Source organism: Eulemur rufifrons, chromosome 3 (assembly GCF_041146395.1).
Source record: "Eulemur rufifrons isolate Redbay chromosome 3, OSU_ERuf_1, whole genome shotgun sequence".
Taxonomy (NCBI): domain Eukaryota; kingdom Metazoa; phylum Chordata; class Mammalia; order Primates; family Lemuridae; genus Eulemur; species Eulemur rufifrons.
The window spans coordinates 56091698-56111501 of NC_090985.1; the positions used below are offsets into that span (position 1 = coordinate 56091698).

The 19804-nt window shown below is 36.5% G+C and overlaps 1 protein-coding gene across 2 annotated transcripts in view; it reads left to right on the top strand.

The window, feature by feature from the left end:
• Positions 1–646: 646 nt before the first annotated feature.
• Positions 647–19804, top strand: part of LRP12 (LDL receptor related protein 12) — a 75081-nt gene continuing 55923 nt past the window's right edge. For both annotated transcript variants that reach the window (XM_069466106.1, XM_069466107.1), the window contains exon 1: positions 647–1064. In XM_069466106.1, coding sequence (XP_069322207.1) covers positions 986–1064 — 79 coding nt within the window. In that variant the 5' untranslated portion in view covers positions 647–985. The remainder of the gene's footprint in view (positions 1065–19804) is intronic.

Genomic DNA, 19804 nt, shown 5'->3' on the forward strand with positions numbered 1-19804 from the left:
ATTGGAGCGTGTTGGATTAATACTCCCTTCCTCTCCTCGACCCCCCAGGTCGACTCCAGCCAAGCATTCGGGCCGGCTACACCCTCCCTCCCCCGCTTGAGATGTCAAACGGCCTCCCGCGGCTTCCACGCCAGACTGGAAGAACTCTGCATTCCAGCCTTGCGACACATTCCGGGCACCTTGAGCGTGGGCACCCACATGGCCCCGCAACCGCCCCTCGGCCGGGGTCAGCCGCATGAACTTGCGCCCACCCCTAGGCAAGCTCCGCGCGGATCTCAAGTGATGGCAAGAGGAGGTATGTGGGGTCCGAGTAGGGCTTGGAACTCCCAAGTTCTCAGCCTCGGCCACCCACTCTTCCTTTACACATAGCCAACTTCAGCCGCCCAACTTGTCCCCACCCCACCCATGGGCCAGCGCCGAGGCCTCGCACTGCGAGCAAGCTCCTCCACTGACCCGCCTCTCCAGCCCCCTGGGAATCCGGCGGCCGGCGTTCGCGCGCTCGCTCATCGATTGGCACTGCCTTGCTCCTCCGGCTCCAGGAGAGGGGAAATCGGCCCCAAGACTGGGAAAGTCCAGCGGAGCGCGGGGCGGGAACCTAGGAAGGCGGGCCAGGGGATTGCCGATCGCACGGATGAGCGCGCGCTCTGTCTGGCGGGTGGCGGCGCCGGCTAGCTAGTGCGGCGCGAGGCCAGAGTCCCGCGTTCGCCAGCCCCTCGCCTCAGGGCCGGCACGCGCGCTGCCTGCCCTTGCCCCGGGAGGGCCGCCCCTCTCGCACCGCCCGAGGTGGGAGCTGGCAAGCGGCTGAGCGAGGGCCGGAGGGAGGGAGCGCGCGCGAGTGGCGGCCCCTCCCCTCCCCCTCCCGCCGCCGCGGAGAGCGCAGGGAGCAGCCGGGGGCTTGGCGGCGGCGGCGGCGGCGGCGGCGTCTAGCCCCAGCTCCTCCTCCCCCTCCTCCTCCATCTCCTCTCTCCCTCCATCTGCCGTGGTTATGGCCCGTCGCTGGAGCACAAAAGAGTCTCCGCGGTGGAGGTCTGCCTTGCTCCTGCTTTTCCTGGCTGGGGTGTACGGTAAGTGTCCGCGTCCCCGCGCCCTGCTGACCGAACAAAGCTGGGGCGACCCGAGCCCTCGAGGCCTCCAGGACAGGGGTTCCCCTAGAGAGCCGGGGGAGACCCTGGCAGCCGGCGGGACAAAGACCTGGCGAGGGGTGGATGCTGCAGAAAGGGTGTCCCCATGCGGAGATGCTTTCGTCCACTCGCCCACCCTAGACCCTCGGGGTGTTGGAGAGAGACTGGGGGTCCCGGCTGGAGGGGCCCTGGTGGAGCGGGGCGGGGGCGCGGGCGGACTTCCCGAGCTGGGCTCGAGGGCCCCAGCGGCCGGCTCCTCGGGGACTCATAGTCCCTTGCACAATCCACACACACAAAGATGTATGACTGTGTGAGAAAGAAGGGGACGTCGCCCCCGCCGCTGCCGGGACGGTCCTGCCACCCCCTACCCTTTGGGGTTAGGAAGTTCTCGACACAGTGAAATTCCCACCACAGCAATCCCTCCCTTACCCGACTCCCTGAAAAAGCTCCTCGTTGCTGTCTCCCCACCCCTCGACCTCGGGGGCCAGACTCTGTTGATCCCGGGCATGCAGGATCCTGTTGGTTCCCCTGGAGCAGCACGCGGGAGAAGGCCAGAAAATAGTTTCCAGCCCCACCTCAATCTCTCCCAAATAGGCTGTGCATGTCTGTCCTGACTCCTAGCTTAGTTGTCATTTCACCCATCACCGTCCGCGGCTGTTGTCACTGTTGCTTTATTCAAGTCGGTGGATCGGGTTAGAAATAACTCTTTTCAGGTTAAGAGAAGGCTGAAGACTATGTGTGTGTGAGGACTAAGCTTTATATTGCGTTGGGGTCAGAACAAGAGCTAAATGGAATTAATTGGAAAGAACAGTCATCTCTTGAGAGAGAGTTGAGTTCCATTTCTGACTTTAATGTTCCTAGTTCATCAGTTAAACACACTGAATAGGTATTTCAGAGAACACAGTTAACCTTTCCTTTTTGGAGTGTTGCTTTGATTTCTTCAGAAGGAAATAATTAGAAGTTACCATTCTTTGGTAAATTTAGTTATAAAAACGTCTAGATCATTTGCCACAAACACTGATTCAACTAGTATTAATATAATGGTGGTGGTGACAGAGTTCAGTCAACATGTAATTCATCAGCAAGTATTATCTGTTTTAAAAGCATTTATCTGTGGAATCGAATGTAGTGGTAGCTTTTAAAACCTGAGAAATGTCACTAAATGAAAAATTTAATGAACTTAAATTGGCATTTGCTGGCAGAAATAGTAGCCTTTTGTGTAATTCAGGATGTGTTTCTCCCTTACCTAATTATTATTATTATTTTTGTTTTGGGGAGGACAGTGGTTTGGTCCATATTTGATGTGGTAATTGCCAATGGTGTGCTTGTGTGTGACCGTAAAACCCAGTGCATGACTTTTGATTGTTAGTTGCATCAAGTAGCTGTGATTCCTGCTTGCCTGTGGGTTTGGGTCTACACCAGAGATCAATAAGCTTTATGTTGTTTCTTCTAGCCTGAAGGTGGGTACAGTTCTCCTCTAGATTTGGTGTAAAATAGCCCAGGAGAGAGAAGAAAGTGAGAGGCATCTTGAATTTAGAGTGATTAGGATTGTCCAGCCTTGTCTTCTAATCAGAGTTGAATTTCTGTGATGTCTGATCAGAATAGATAAATAAATGCGCTCTTCTTTCATTAAAACCTATGTGGTTAGTGTTTGAACTAAAAGTCTTTTGTTTCTAAGGATAAGAGGCTGTGAACCCAGTAATTTGCTTGGTGTGTTCTTTTGTACTTGTACACAAAGTGACTTTCTGGTAGGTGCTTCTCAAGTTTATCTTTTGGGAATTTGTGTTCAGTTAGGAATTGTTAATAAGCAAAGACTGAAATTCCTTTTTCCAACAGCGTGGGCCCAGATTATAAAACTATTAGGTGATTATGCCTGGGTTGATGTCTCAAGGCACAGCAAGTTTCAAAGTATAAGAAAAAAGGAGGTAGTGAGCCAGGCAGAACTTTAAACTATATCAACTGAGATTAAAGGAACTCTTCACCCTGCAACTGGGGAAATCTTATTTACAACTGCATTTTTTTTTGTCCTATTATGCCTCTCTAACCATATGTGGGTTCATATTAGTGAAAAAAGCTATAACAATAGTATAGAGGTGTGTTCTTCTGTAACAGTAGTGGAATTGGATAACTTGAATATGTAGTAGTTGTAATGTGTAGTAGATACATCCTGAGAAATAGCTTATAACCTTGAGCTTCTTAGAACAGATATTAGCTGTAATTTATGAAACTGTGCCCTTCACAGTCAAGATGTATTTTTAATGGCTTCAAAAATAATTAGAAAGCTCTGTTAAAGCAGCTGAATATTCAGAATCACTTTTAACATAGAGAAGCAGATTGGCCAGTATTTAGGGAATTCCATTGCTAATTCCTCACAGAACTACTCTTTGTTGTCTATTAACTGCGAAATTAAATGGCTCCAAGATGTATTTTGAATCTTTGAAACATTTGATACACCTTTTTAAAAAAAATCTTTAATTATTTTGGTGTTCATACTCTTCACATGACCATTTTAGTGGACTATGATTTGTGGCTATTGTAGTTCCAAGTTACTGAATGAGAGTCTTGAAATTTTAAATTGTGTTACAGAGTACGGTTAATGTTTTCTAGAGAACCACTGATTATCTTATAGAGGCTGCTATGTCTTAACTGCATTGAATGTGCCTAAGAGTTAGGAAAAAGTAAAGGTTGACCTTTGCCTTCTTGAGAAGTCTGAAGGGATAAGAACATTAGTGGTGGCAACCAAAGGCTTTGCTAGACGTTGTCCTAGGCCTACTGTAGGAGGAGAAGTGCTTTGTCATTTTTCACTTAGGGAAGTCTGGCTTTTACGAATGTATGGAAGTTTTCAAAACCTCTGTCTCCTAGTTAATAGAAGCTGTTAGTCTTGCTCACCTCCCAAACCACGATTTGATAATTCTGATAGTTTCATTGTTTTATCCTGTCCACTTCTGTCTGTCTTCCAGATCAGCGTTTTCTTTTACTCAAACTCACCCTTAAAATACACATTGTTCTGGGTACTATATACATAGAGAACAAAACAAAGTTCATGAAATGGTACTCACCCTTACTACCTACGGTGCAGTCACATATCTTCTATTTATTTTTCCTCCTTCTTACCATTTCTTTCTTTGTTTGCTAGTCTGGACTCATTAAATTAATTTTGGACTCTCTAATAGATTACAGTTCTTAGTTTGAAAAATACTGCCCTAGATGAAGCCTTAAAATGTAATTTAGAACGTTTGTTGTGTTTGTATATCATTTCATAATAATCTTGAAGAATTGAAGATGGTTAGTTTTTGTTTACTTGCTGCTAGAGCATTTGGTAGCACTAGGCATATTCTGACTGATTTGTGATAAAACTCATTTTAAAACTGTTTTCAGCTTATTACAGTCAAGAGTCTTTACTGACACAGTACTGTTCTAGATGTTGTGGTAGCATAAAATGCTCTTTTCACTCTTGCATGTATCTAATGGATGAATCTTTTCCTGTAAATTTTATGGAACATTTAGTAGCACTTTATAAATTTCCAGTTTAAAGGTAGACTAGAAGTTCCAATTTTAGAAAAGTTGTACAAGTAACTGGAACGTGAAAAAAGACTCTAAATCAGATACCATTTACTTATGAAAAAGTCAAGCTTGGTTACATAAAATATGTTGAATAAAACTGAATTAATTGCTTAACATAAACCCCTTCTTGAGTTCAGAATCTAAATTATATCCATATCCTTGGGAGAATATGAAGGTATGCAGCACATTCCACAAAATTCTAGGTGGTTATCAGTCAGAAAGTATTAAATGGGCACTTTTAGAAGGATAAGCTATATTCTAGAAAGAGTATGAAGGAGATTTGAATGATGTGTGGTAAATGATTTAGAAGATTTCTAGAAAGTAAAATCTCATTTGAAGAACATAAAAGTGATGTTAGGCTAAAAAGTGAGCAGAAGTTAAAGAAAATGTTAAGAATTATTTTTGTGGTTAGAAAATTTAAAGCTTATTAAAAACTTAAGGCAACAAGGAGACCTTTTGTGTTTCTGATCTGAGATGTTGGTTTTGGTTTGTTGTTGTTTTTTTTTTTTTTTTTTTGGTACATTTTACCAGTGATATTACAATTCAAAGAATGAAAGTTAAGTAAAAAATATATTAAATATAGATGAGATTTATATAGATCTAAGTAAATACAAAACATTTTGCTTTCAGAATTTTAGAATGAGTGTTAATCCTGTTCTTGCTGCAAGTCCTTATAGGTAAAAAAAAGTTATTCTAAATTTAGGACTTGAAGTTGAATTGATGATCTCTAATTTATAAGGTTACCTTTCCGTTCTGTTTCTCCTTCTTTTCTCCTCACCACCTGCCCCCTCCTTTTTGAGAGAGGTGGACAATAGACGTACACTTCTTATTCCCATTTTCTAAACTTTAGGATTAGATCCTGCAAATATAAGTTACCAATCTGTCCGTTCAGGTACATGTCATCAGAGTCTCTTCTTTTTAAGTAGATTCAAATAATATATTTAGTTTCTGTACTGAATTAGCTTAGGGAATTCTCACTGTATAAGCTATAGAAAGGAGGAAGGGAAACTAATACTTATTAAATAAGTTTATAGCATTTATTAAGTTATAGGTATTGTGCTTGATCTTTATTCATTATCAGCTAATCTTTAGTGGATCTAATTTAGCAATCCTATGAGGTATTTATTCCTTTTTTATGAAAGAGAAAATTGAAGCTCAGAGACAGTGTGACTTATCAAACCACTAGAAAGTAGTAAACTCATGATTGCAACCTAATCCTGTCTGTCTCTTCCCTTATTAATTCATTAGCAAATATTTGTTGAGTACTTCCTTATTCTGGCACTGTGTTATATACAACTTTATGGACAGTTTCTGCCTTCATGAAGCTTAAAGTCCAGTGAGTAAGTTGTAATGAGTGCTCTAACAGAAATGAACAAGGAGCAGAGATAGTGAATAATAGAGCAATTAGGGAAAGAGTTCTTTGAGGAGGGGACATTTATAAGATCTGATAGATAGCTAACCATGTTACAGTTGGAATAAGAGAGATTTGCTTATAGGAACAGCACATGAAAGGCCTAGAATCAGGAAAGAGTTGATATGAAATAGCTGGTGTGTGGCAGGTAAATAAATGAATCAGTGAAATCAGCATAGTTGTCATAAGGGAGAGTGACAAGGTGAGGTTAGAGTGATATGTAGAACTCAGGGCTTTAGAATCTGTGGTAAAGAGTTTGGGTTTTATTGTAATTATAACTATTGAAGGGGTTTAAGACATGACATAATGTGATTTATGGTTTGAAACCTTCACTTTTGCTACTATGTTGATTATTGTTGTAAAGTGGGCAAGAGTGGCCATGGGGTGATCAATTAGGATATTTTGGCTGTAATCCAGGTGAGAGACACAGGATCTTGGACCAAGGTAGTAGTAGTGGAGATAGAAGAACATAAATTGCTCTTTTAATGGACAAATAAAAGGAGTACTTATCTTGTCACAAGAGGGAAAGAGGAAAATATTGATGTGACTGTTTAGGTCTGTAGGTTTCGGGGTGGGAAAGAGATGATATCTGATTGTTCCTATTTTCTCAAAGTAATATGACATGAGATCATCAGTGAAGAGGAGGAATGAGAAGTTGAGAGTGATTTATTTTCTCTCAATTTGGTAGAACAGTTTGGACCCTTAGGAAGTTAAGTTTCTATTATTTAATCTAGAATAGAGAAGGCTAAGAACACTCAGTGCAAGAAGAGATAATGTGGTGAATAGTTGTACAACATAACAAGAACTGATGAGAACTTACAAGGGGAGAAAAGAAGGTTCTTTGGAGAACTCAGTTCTAAGGGCAGTCATTTTTGTCAATGAGGTAAGTATAGAACATAACTTTCTACGGTGTTTTGAGAGTATTTCAGGCAAGAAGCAAAGGGTAGACAGAAGCTAGATTTCAAATACTTATTTGCCCAACGTAAATGCTTTATACTAAGTGATCAATAGAGATTACTTCCTGTCTTTGGAAGAGTCAAGAATATATTAAAAGATTAGTGAATTTCAGAACATATTTGGACAAAATTGAGCTTTTACCCCTTTTTCCCAATTTGTGTAGCTTTTTTACAGAAGGTATGACTTTAGTAGATCCCAAAACTTCAAAGTAAATAAAACAAACAAAACAATTTTCTGTAGTTTTCTATAATTTTCTTCTTAAACTCTCTTAGTATCAGTTTGGTGAAGGTGTGAAATTGTTTTATGCTCATGTCTTTACGATTGAATGATACTAAGTTGTTACCTCCCTGTAATTCACTTACCTTTCAGTTTATAGAGAAATGAAAAATGGTGGTAATCTTTTAATATTAGGATTAAATGGAGCACAATAGGATGTTTAATAGTTGGAATTTACCTTTTCAAATATAAGAAAGAGAGTAAGCCTTTTATTATCTGACTTAATTTTATTAATAGTTAAAGCATCTTTTAGGTTTTATGTATGTTGGAGAAAATATAAGATGAATCTTTGTATTTGACATATTCTGAGGTAGAATTTAGTTTCTTGAAATTATTATTGCCTGTTCTAATAACACCAAAACCTTTTACTAATGGTTAAAATGCAGAATACCTTTACCAAAGGATGCCATGATTAATCCTTAAAATATCTCTGTGAGGTAGGTAGTATTAGAAGAAACTGAAGCTTGAGGGTACTGATCTTGCCTAAGGTTCCTGTCTCTCTGCTGCTGTTCTCTTCATGTAGAGGCCCATTATTTTTTGTCCACATTATTATAACAGCCCCCAACTAGTCTTGGTTCTAGTCGTGTCCCAATTCAGTCATATAACACATAGCAGCAGCCACAGTAACTTTTCCAAAGTACAGATCTGATGCTCTGATTTCAGATTGAATAAATCTTTCACTTTTTACTAAAGTACAGATCTGATTGTGTACTTTTTGCTTAAAACCCAACAGTAGTTCCCTATTCTTAAAATACAAACACAACTAACTGGAGCCTTTATGAGCTGTTTTTAACCTTTCTGCCTCATCTCTTGTCACTCTCCTTCACCACTGCCCACCCTTCTCCCCTACAGCATGTTTCTGTCATACTGAACTTTGTGTCTCCTGGCCTTTGCACACTGTTCCTCTGCCTGACTTTTATCTTTCTTCCTCCACCACTTTCTTCACTAGGCTTACTTCTGCTTTTCTTTTGGCATTCCTTTAGATGCCACCTTGTTTGGGGAGTCTTTCCTGGTTCCTTAAAACTAGGTACCCTTCTTAGATGCATCTTGGATATATAATGTGAGCCTCAAATGTAAATCATATATGTAGTTTTAAATTTTCTAGTAGCCATGTTAAAAAAAAAAGAGAAAGAAACGTGAAATGAATGTTAATATATTTAATCCAGTATATCTGATATAATATTTCAACATGTGGTGAATAGAAAATAATTATTAATGAGATATTCTGTTTTGTGTTTTCCATACTGATTCTTCAAAATCCAGTGTAAGTGTTATACTAATCCCATCTCAACTTGACTAACCACATTTCAAATGCTCAGTAACCATATTGTAAAACAGTGTCTGACAAAACTATGTGTAAACATGCCCCGTGGCCCAGCAGTTCTACTCCTAGGTATGAACTCAACAGAGGTGGGTACATAATGTATACCAAAAGACACGTACAGGAATATTCATAGCATCCTTATTGGTTATAGTCCCAGACTGGAAACAACCCACATGTCTACCAGTCATAGAAGAAATGAATAAACGTCGTATATTCACATAAGGGAATACTATTCAGCAGCATTTCTCAAACTTCTCAGACTCCACAGTTATTGAGAAATCCAAAGAATGGTTTTTATATAGGAGATATATATATATATATAGAGAGAGAGAGAGAGAGACGGACAGACAATATTAGAAATTAAAATTGAGAAATTGTTAAATTTAACATCCATTTAAAATGACAATAAGAAGCCCATTACATGTTACCATAAATAATCTATATGTTAAAAATATATAAAATGACAAATAACTATATTTTCCAAAATAAAAAATAATTTAGTGAGAAGAATGGCATTTTTTTTTTACGTTTTTGCAAATTACTATAAGACCAGAGTTATGTCAGTAAAACATACTTAATTTAATGCCAGACAATACTTGTTTAATAATGAATTCATTTATCCAGAAATGAAATTAATTGCTTATATGATTCCTAATGTTGAACTATTTTCGCATTCATGAATAGGGCACACCAAGTTGCCAGTGATACAGTTTAATGTGCCGGAATACATTTACCGATATTTTTTAGACTTTGCATTTGTGTTTATGAGATCAGTCTATAGTCAGTCTTAGCTTTCTTATTCCCTCCACCCCTTTTCTTTCTTTCTGTCCTATAACCTAACCTCTCCTCTCCTTCGTGATTTTCATATCTGTCAATCCATTCTTTTAGATACATTTGTAATCTTTTGTTAATGGTTGATTTCAGTGGTCAGGAGCAGTATAAAGGATTTTTGTGTTCCAGTTGTGATTATTTTGCTTTTTGAGGTTAGGAAAGGAGAAGTGTTTGTTTAGGAACTGTAGGTAGTATGATTAAACTAAGCAAGATAATAGAAATAAGTCTATAAGAAGTAGATCCCTTCTTATGAACGGGCCTTAGGGCTAAATAAGCTAATTAGATACCTTAGTGGAGTTGGTTTGGTCCTTTGAGTAGTGGAACTCACATCGGAAGGCAGGAGCTGTGGGAAATAAAATGGAGATGCTAAATGAGGATTAAACTCAAGTCAGGGATAGCACTCCTGTTTTCTGTCAGTTGGGTAGGTACATTCAGTTTGTTGGGGGTGACATTTTAAGACCAAACTAGTTTGCTTAAAAAGTAGCAGCCATAGAGTTAATCAAAATATGTCTCCAGTACTGTCTAAAAGCCATGACCTAGCATTATTATAACATGATTACTTGTACCTAAGAGTATTCACCCAAGTACAAAGGGTGGGAGATTAAGGGGAACCTACTGCTACTGGTGCTGCTGGAGTGGATCACTGTGATTTAGAGGCCATATGAAAAATACAAATGAGTATAGGAAAAAATTGCATAAATTAAATGTGCATTGGATTCAACTCTACATTACTTTTTTTCTACAACATTACAATAAGTGAATGAGTATTTAATTCGATTGGTATATGCGGGTGGGCTAGAGAGAATTAGAGTAAGAATATGTGATTATTTCTGCTTTTTAGTTTATTATTTATTCTTTTATTCCCTGATTTAAGTAGGGGACTAGCTACAATAAATAAAAATTATGTTTTTTAAAGATTTATTAAAACTCTCCTCTTAAAAATATATGTGCACGATACCTTTGGGAAAATAACTCTTAAATTATCTTTTCAACTTCTTCCTCTTTAAGTCAGTTTTGATAATTTGTAGTAATTTATATTTCATAGAATATTGTTATTTTATCTATATTTCCATATTTGGTTTGAAGTTATAAGTAACATTCTCTTAAAAATATTTTCTACATCTGTGATTTTATCACCATAGTCATTTCTAATACACGTCTGTCTGTCTATCTGTCATTCTTTTCTTGAACAGACTTGTCACAGATTTATCTATTTTAGGTGTTCTCAGAGAACAAGCTCTTGGTTTTATGGTGTACTGATTTCCTGGTTTTCTATTTTATTAATCTCTTCTTCTAATGGTTTTGTTTATTGTGTTGGTTTTCTAGCTTTTAAGGTGGTTGTTTAGTTTGTTTACATTTTTTAATTTTATTTTTTAAATACAGTAAAATTGACTCTTTTTCCTTTTGGTGTAACGTTATGGGAATGTTAACTAGCATGTACCCATTCATGTAGCTACCACTGAAATCAGAATACAGAACAGTTCCATCACCCCAGAAGACTTCATTTTGCTATTCGTTTATACAACTGGTACCCTCACCCCACCCATAATTCATGATAATCACTGACAAGTTCATGACCATAGTTTTGTCTTTTTAAAAATGTCGTATAAATGGAATTGTACAATACATAACCATTTGAAACTGCTGCTTTTACTCAAGATGATGTCTTTGAGTTTCACCCACATTATTACATGGATCAGGAGTTTTATTTCTTGCCATTGTATGGATGTACCACAGTTTATCAGTTCACCTGTTGAGGAACATTAGGGTTGTTTTCAGTTTTGGGCTATTATAAATAAAGCTTCTATAAACATTCATGCACAAGTTTTCGTGTGGACTTAAGTTTTTATTTCTGTAGGGCAAATAGTATTGCTGGGGCCTAAGTTATGTATGCCTAACTTTGTAAGAAATTACCAAACTGTTTTCCAGAATGACTGTATCAGTTTGCATTCCGACTAACAATGTGAGAGAGTTCCAGTTGCTCTGCACCTTCTTTAGGACTTGGTATTGTCAGTATTCTTATTTTTATCATTCTTAAAGGGATGTAGTGATAGCTTGTTTGATTTGAGTTTGCATATTTTAATGGCTAATGATATTGAACATCTTTTCATATACTTTTTGCCATCTTGTATTAAGCATTCCAGTCTGTTACCCATTTTTAATTGGATTGTTTTTTTTACTAAATTTTCAGAGATCTTATACATATACATTTTTTTCCTCTGAATCTGTACTTTGTTTTTTCGTTCTCTAGACAGTGCCATTGGCAGGGCAAAAGTTTTTAAATTTGATAGGTTCAATTTATCAATTTTTTATTTTAGGAATTGTGTTTTTGGTGTCATTTCCAAAAACTCTTCACCTAACCCTACATCACAGAAGTTTTTTTTTTTCTCTAAAAGTTTTAGAGTTTTATGTTATACATTTAGAACTGAGATACATTTTGATTTATCTTTTTATAAGCTGTAAGGTTTAAAAAGAGGCTCCATTTTTGCATTTGAATAACCAATTATTCCAATACCATTTGTTGAAAAGATTTTCCTTTTTCCGTTGAGCTGCCTTTGCACCTTTATCAAAGATTACATGGCCGTATTTGTATGAATCTATTTCTGGACTCTCTATTCTGTTCCATTATTCTGTGTCTGTCACTTTACCATTACCACACTGTCCTGATTTACTGTAACTTTATCATAGATCTTAAAACTAGGTAATGTAATCCCTTCAATCTTATTCTTTGTCAAAATTGACTTAACTACTCTAATTCCTTTTCTCTTATATGCATTTTAGAATCAGCTTGTCTTTATAATATATCCTGCTGGAACTTTGATTGGTATTATGTTAAATTTATGGATCACTTTGGGAAGAATTGACATTTTTACTATGTTGAGTTTTCTAATCCATAAATACAGGGTTTCTCCATTTATTTGGGTCCTTGATTTCTTTTGTTAGTGTTTTGTAGTTTTCAGCACATAGATGCTGTGTGTGTTTTGTTAGATTTATAAATATTTCATTTGGGGAGCGCTGTTGAAAATGATATTGCTTTTAAATTTTGACTTTTAATTGTTCTTTGCTTGGATATATGAAATGGGGTTGACTTTTGTGTGTTATCTTATATCTTGCAACTTAACTAAACCTCATTTATTAGTTCTGGGAGTATTTGTGTAGATTTCTCTCCAGTTTTCTACATAATTATGTCATCTGTAAATATGGACAGTGTTATTTTTGTCTTCCCAAGCTATGTACCTTTTATTTTGTTTGTGGGGTTTTTTTGTTTGTTTGTTTGTTTGTTTTTGTCTTGTTTTATTGGCTAAGACTTTTAGTAATATGTTGAGTAGGAGTGGTGAGAGTGCTTGCTTTGTTTTCCATGATGGGGGAAAATATTCTGTTTCCACCAGTAACTACATTAGCTGTAGGGGTTTTGTAGATGTCTTGTATCAAGTTGAGGAAGTTGTTTTCTATTCCTAGTTTACTGAGAGTTTTATCATGAGTGGATGTTATATTTTGAAACATGCTTCTGCATCTACTGATGTTATTATTTGATTTTTCCTTTTAGATTGTTAGTGTAATAGATTACATTGGTTGATTTTCAAATATTTAACTGGCCTTTCCTTCTCAGGATAAACCACTTGGTCATGTTATATTGTGCTTTTTTAAAAAAATAACCATTTTATCTAATGAACTTCAACATTTTAAAGTGTATAATTCAGTTGTTTTTAGTATATTAAGAGTTATGCAACCATCACTGCTATCTAATTCCAGAATATTTGCATTGGCCTAAAAGGAAACCCTGTGCCTATTTATTAATGATCACTACCCATTCTTCCTTTCCTCTAGCCTCTGGCAACCACGAATCAACTTTCCGTCACTATGAATTTGCCTATTCTGGACATTTCATGTAAATGAAATCATACAATATTTGGCCTTTTGTGTCTGGCCTCTTTCACATAGCATAATGTTTTCATGGTTCATTCATATTATAGCAGTGCTTATTTCTTTTGGTTGGCCAAATATTAATAACGGTCTATTGTATGGTTATACCACATTTTGTTTATCCATCAGTTGACAGACATTTGGGTAGTTTTCACTTTTTGGCTGTTATGAATAATGCTGCTATGAATATTTGTGTCCAAGTTTTTGTGTGTACATATATTTTCTGTCCTCTTAGGTATATACATAGGAGTGGAATTGCTGACTTTTAGGATAACCCTACATTTACCTTTTGAGGAACTCCAAACTGTTTTCCAAGCAACAGTACTATTTTACATTCTCCCTAGTTATGTGTGAGGGTTCCAATTTCTGCCCATCCTTGCCAACACTTTATTGTCTGTCTTTTTGATTATAACCACCCTAATGAGTGTGAAGTGGTGTCTCATTGTGGTTTTGATTTGCATTTCCCTAATGAGTAATGATGTTGAGGTTCTTCTTATGTGTTTATTGGTTATTTGTGTTTATTCTTTGGAGAAATGTCTATTCAAATTCTTTGCCCAATTCTTCATTGCTTTGATTATTTGTCTTTTTGTTGTTGAGTTGTTAAAAGTTCTTTACCCATTGTGGATATTAACCCCTTTATCTGATAAAATGATTTGCAAATATTTTATCCTATTCTATGGTTTGTCTTTTCACTTTCTTAATAGTGTTTATGAGGCACAAGTCGTTTCAATTTTGAGACAGTCCAATTTACCCATTTTTTCTTTTGTGGCTTGTGCATTTGGTGTCATATCTAGGAATTCATTTCCTAATCCAAGATCAGGAAAGTTTACTCCTAGTTCCCCGCCCCCCCCCCCCAAGAGTTTTATAGTTTAGCTCTTACATTTAGATTTCTGATCCATTTTGACATATTTTTTTGTATATGATGTGAGGTAGGGGTCAAATTCATTCTTTTGCATGTGACTTCCTGTTGTCCCGCATAATTTGTGAAAAGACTATTCTTTCCTCCATTTAATTTTCTTGGCACCCTTTTGAAAATCAATTGATTGAAATTGTGAGGGTTTACCTCTCAGCTCTCAATTTTATTTTACTGATCTATCCATACACTAGTACCACACTATCTTCATTACTACAGCTTTGTAGTAAGTTTTGGGATTAGGAAGTGTGAGTACTCCAGTTTGCTCTCCTTTTTCAAGATGGTTTTGGCTATTCTGTCCTTGAATTTTCATATGTATTTTAGGATTAGCTTATCAATTTCTGGGTGGCAGGAGGCAACTGGAATTTTGATAGGGATTACAATGAGTCTGTAGAGCAATTTGGCAAGAATTGCTGTTTTACCAATTTTAATCTTTCCTATCCATGGATATGGGGTGTCTTTCCATTCATGTAGGTCTTTAAATTTCTTTCAACGATGTTTTATAGTTTCAGAGTGTAAGTTTTGTCCTTCCTTTGTTAAATTTATTCATATTTCATTCCTTTTTATGCAGTTGTTAAGTGGAATTGTTTTCTTAATTTGATTTTCAGATTGTTATTGTTAGTGCATAGAATACATTTTTCTTGTAGCCTGAGACCTCGTTGAACATGTTTGTTGTTAACTCTAATAAGTTTTTGTTTTTGTGAATATCTTAGGATTTTTTATATACAAGGCATATCTGCAAACTGAGGTAGTTTTACTTCCTCCCTACCAATTTGTGGGGCTTTCTTCCCTTGCCTAATTGCCCTGGCTAAAACCTGCAGTACAATGTTGCATAGAAGTGGCAAGATTGAACATCTTTGTTTTTACTTGTAATCACCTTTAAAATGATTATATTAAGCATTTTGGTATCATAAAAGCTGAGAAGATGGAAGGATGATACTTGGGAACCTATTATTAATACTATCCTTTCTCTTTTGTTCATATTTGAAATTTTATATAATAAAGAAAAAAAAGTGTTAAAATACTTAACCAAAACCAATTGAATTACAGTTTGCAATCCCATTCTTAACAATTATTTTGACTTCTTAAATTTCCTTCTCCCTCTCTCTTACTGGGTTTTTGTTTGTTTGTTTGTTTTGGGGTTTTTTTGGACGGGGGTCCTGTGTCAGTTTTCTTGAAATCTTTAATCTCATTGAATTTTATTTTGCCAGACTACATTCTTAAATTGTATTCTCTCTGTCTCTCCCTCCCTTACCTGCTTCATCAACCAAGAAATATGTATGGGTTATATGGATACCATCTGAAAATGTTTATTTTGTGCTCATACTTGAAAAGTAGTTTGGACATAGAGTTCCAGGCTCCCATATTTCCTTTCTGAATTCTGTATATGTTACTTTTATCACCTTGTAACTTGAAGTTACTCTTTGGTTTTTATACCTTTCCTCTTCTAAAAGCTTATAAATTCCTTTTTAATTTGGAGTTTACCGTTTTCACCAGTATTTATCTATGTATGTATTTCCAGTCATTATTACTGTTTGCCATTTGGTGGGCCGTTTTATCTGAACATGGTATTTTTCTAAAACACATATGCATGAATACTATGTATATACATATATATTGTTGGTATGTATGCATATATATATATACACATTCATATGTGTTTTAAATCCTTTTTATCCTATAAATTACCTCCTTTTAGAATTTGTATTAATATTAGATGTCCTGGCTTTATTTTTTTGTTTGTTTCTTAGGCTTTTATATCCTTGTCTTTTTATTCTGTAATTTAAAGATTCTTTAGTTAGGTCTTCTGAGTTACAATTTGGCTATAATATGTCTATTTACAAATAATTTTCTTTTTTTATAATGACAGTGTTGTTTTTTGCAATTAGCTGTGGGAGCTGATTTGTGTCTTTCTCCTTCTCCAAGAACTCCCTCTCTGCCCTGTTTCCTACTCCCACCTTCACCCCTGAGAATATGGTAAGAACTATAGGTCTTTTTCTTAGAAATAATCCCCATATGCACATTCACAGGAAATTTTTTATATAATGTTCTAGAACTTGTACAGGTTACTCATAAACTCTAGATCCTTGCTGTTCAAAGTGCTCCTCTTCTGGAACCAGCTGCATTGGTACCACCTGGGAAGTTGTTAGAAGGGCAGAATCTCAGGCCCTGCCTCAGATGCTTAATTAGAATCTCCATTTTAACAAGATCCTCTGTGATTTATTTTATATTCAAGTTTGAGAAGCACTGTTGTAAGAGGTTAGAAACTCCTGTAGTGTATGTTATCTATTATATATTGCTTGTTTTACTTTTTTTTAATACTATTTCTGTAATGTCATCTAGAGCACTTTTTTAAAAAATCATGCCTTGATCACCAAAATTGTAAAGCAGAGATATTTTGAAGTAGTCACAGAACAATATAATGTTTGAATAGCAAGCTATATTATATGAAGTAGCAGGAGGCAAGGAAGAACTGATTCGTAAACTCATTCTTGTAATAATAGCAAACACTTACATAGTAGTTACTATGAATCAGACAGCATTCTAATCACTGTGTGTTTGTGTATGTATATGTGTTTGTATATATGTGTCTAAGTCCATTTAGGCTGTTATGACAATATTCCATAAACCAGGCTTGTAAACAAAGAAATTTATTTCTCACAGTTCTGGAGTCTGACAAGTCCAAGATCAAGGCACTGGCAGATTCATTGTCTGGTGAAGGCCCCTTTTTAATTCACAGACATCGCCTTCTAGCTGTGTCTTCACATGGTAGAAGGGGCTAGCTAGTTCTCTGCTGTCTCTTTTATAAGGACACTAATCCTCTTTTTGAGGGCAGAGCTCTCCTGACCTAATCACCTCATAAGGTTTAAAGGCCCCACCTCCTAATATTAGTACTGCTAATATAACCTTAGAGGTTAGGATTTCAACATAGGAATTTTGAGGGGACACAGACATTCAGACTATATGGATATATGTATTTATATACACAGAGAAACCCATTTATTTATCATAACAAATCCTATCACCTTGGATGCTATTTCTATTTTACAGATAAGAAAACTGAGGCACGGAGAAGTTAAGTATCTTAGCCAACGTCACACAGTAAATGGAAGACCTAAGAGTTTGAGCCGAGATAGCATGGCTCTACTATCTGTGCTATTAACCATTGCGTTATTCTGCTTCTTTGTAGTTTTACTTAGACAACCCCCCCCCCCAAACTCAGTGCAGCTCATAAGCAAGCTGATTAATTCCTGATACATTTACTTTTTTAAAGTCATTGCTAGAACTCATCTGCTTGTGGTGCTGATACATGAGCCAGAGAGGCCAGATCATTAATGCTTTTGAATTAATTTTGGTTTGCTATTAATTGAGATTTCTAAATGGCAAGAAGCTAGGTCATTGGATTTTATGCTACCTACCCTCAAGGTTGTTATAAGGCTATTAAATAACTTATGCAAATGCTTTCTGCATTAAATGTTAATTTTCTTCCTTTCTCAGTAGATATCTGGACAAAAGACAATTTATAGAAACAGTAACTGTATGACTAAAAAAACTAGAAACAAAGATTGACTTCAAAAGTAGTCAAAGAAATGCAAATAAGTACCACCTAACAATTTAGTAAATATATACAAATCAAATTGTTTTGTCAAATGTTCAATAAAGGCACAAAAGTAAAAATATGGTTAGGGTTCAATGAAATAAGCATTCATACTTGACTGGTAGAAATTGTAATCTTTGCTGATGGGTTTACTGGTATTATTTGACATATTCTGAGCATTTTTCCCTGTCATTTTTTCTTTATAAATTGTTTCCTAATGTTGAGCATTAGATGGTTTAATTGTTTACTGTTTTGTTCACATGTATAAATAATGCTGTAATTGATGTAACTTTATTTTTTGTTTGAATTTTTATTATTTTCTTTATGATTCATAAAAGTAGAATTATTGGGTCAAAGGTTGGAATATTTTCAAAGATCTCAATAAAAATGAAAATAATACCTAATTTGTATTGAATGTTTACCATGTGCTAGTGATTGCTCTGATGCTTTACATATATATTATTAATAACTCATTTTATCTTATATCAAAACTATGAGATGGACCCTATTTTAACTATGCTTTACAGGAAACTAAGCCACAGATGAAGTAAATAATTTTCTTAAAGTCTCACAATTAAAGCCAGGATTTGTTTTCCAGAAAGATTATACTACTTAAAAGCTTCTGCCCATAGAATTTAAGATTATATACCCTCTTATGCCCTCTCCAGTGAATTGTTGCAATAATAGCACAAAGCATTGAGCACAACTAAAACCATAATTATGGTCTCTAAATACCATTCCTCACTGAAAGGATCCCAGCGTCATTCGATCAATGGCTGATTCCACTCTGGGGTAGAAAATACAAAAGATGAACCAGGAAAATTCTGTTGTATCAGAAAGCAAGGAAGCTACCAAAGACTATTAGTTCATGCTAAAAGGACACAGGGCCCAATGCAAAAGAGCTCCCACTGGCCAAAGATGAGAGAACTTGAACATCAAAAAAGGGTAATGAAGATGGTTGAAATGCACTAAATTTATAAAAACTCCTTGGTTCATGATAGACTTATAATAAGAAATATAAACATACACACATCACTACAGTGATAATGAATTACTGGGTACCAGTGCAAATATATAGGGCACTAACTCCATACTCTGAAAATAAACACTTATGAGGAAAGAATTAATCCTTCCTTTATCTGTATGAACTCTGTTTCAAGGTAAGCAAATAACATTATTTGTTGAGGGAAATTTCTTTGCAGAGTTTTAGTTAATGAATGTGAAAGTAATGACAGGATTAGAATATCATTTTGCCACCCTTAATGAAATAATTTATGCAGGCTATGATCATTGGTGGATGAAAGCATTAGATATGGTCATGTGAGGACTTCTCAATGGAGGAATCAGTCCACCCTACCTCAACCTATTTATTAGTCTCAGTCTTCTGAAAAGTAGGGCAAGCAGTTAGTGTGTGCCTGCTGCTGTGATAAATATAAAATATACAGCACAAGCTCTGAAGTTTTCCAGCCAAAAATGCTGAACCTGTGTTAAATCAAGCTTCTACAGCAGGGGTTGGCAAATTTGGCCTTTCAGTAAAATCCAACCTACCACCTGTTTTCTTTTTTAATAACGTTTTATTGAAGCACAGCAACTCTGATTCGTTTCTGTATTGTATATGGCTGCTTTTGTACTGCAGTGACAGAGTTAGTAGTTGCAACAGAGACCCATAAAGCTGAAAATATTTACTGTCTTATCCTTTTACAGAAAAAGGTGTGCCGATCCTTGAGCCAGATGAACAAAGTTAAGTGACACCAAAAGGAAATGACACCACAGAATATGGGCCTTTTACAGGACACGTGATCTATCTGGTTTCTGTAACAAGTCAGTGGTATGAAAAATGAGAGTATCACTCCAGGCTAAGAGAGACTTAAGCACACCAACCAAA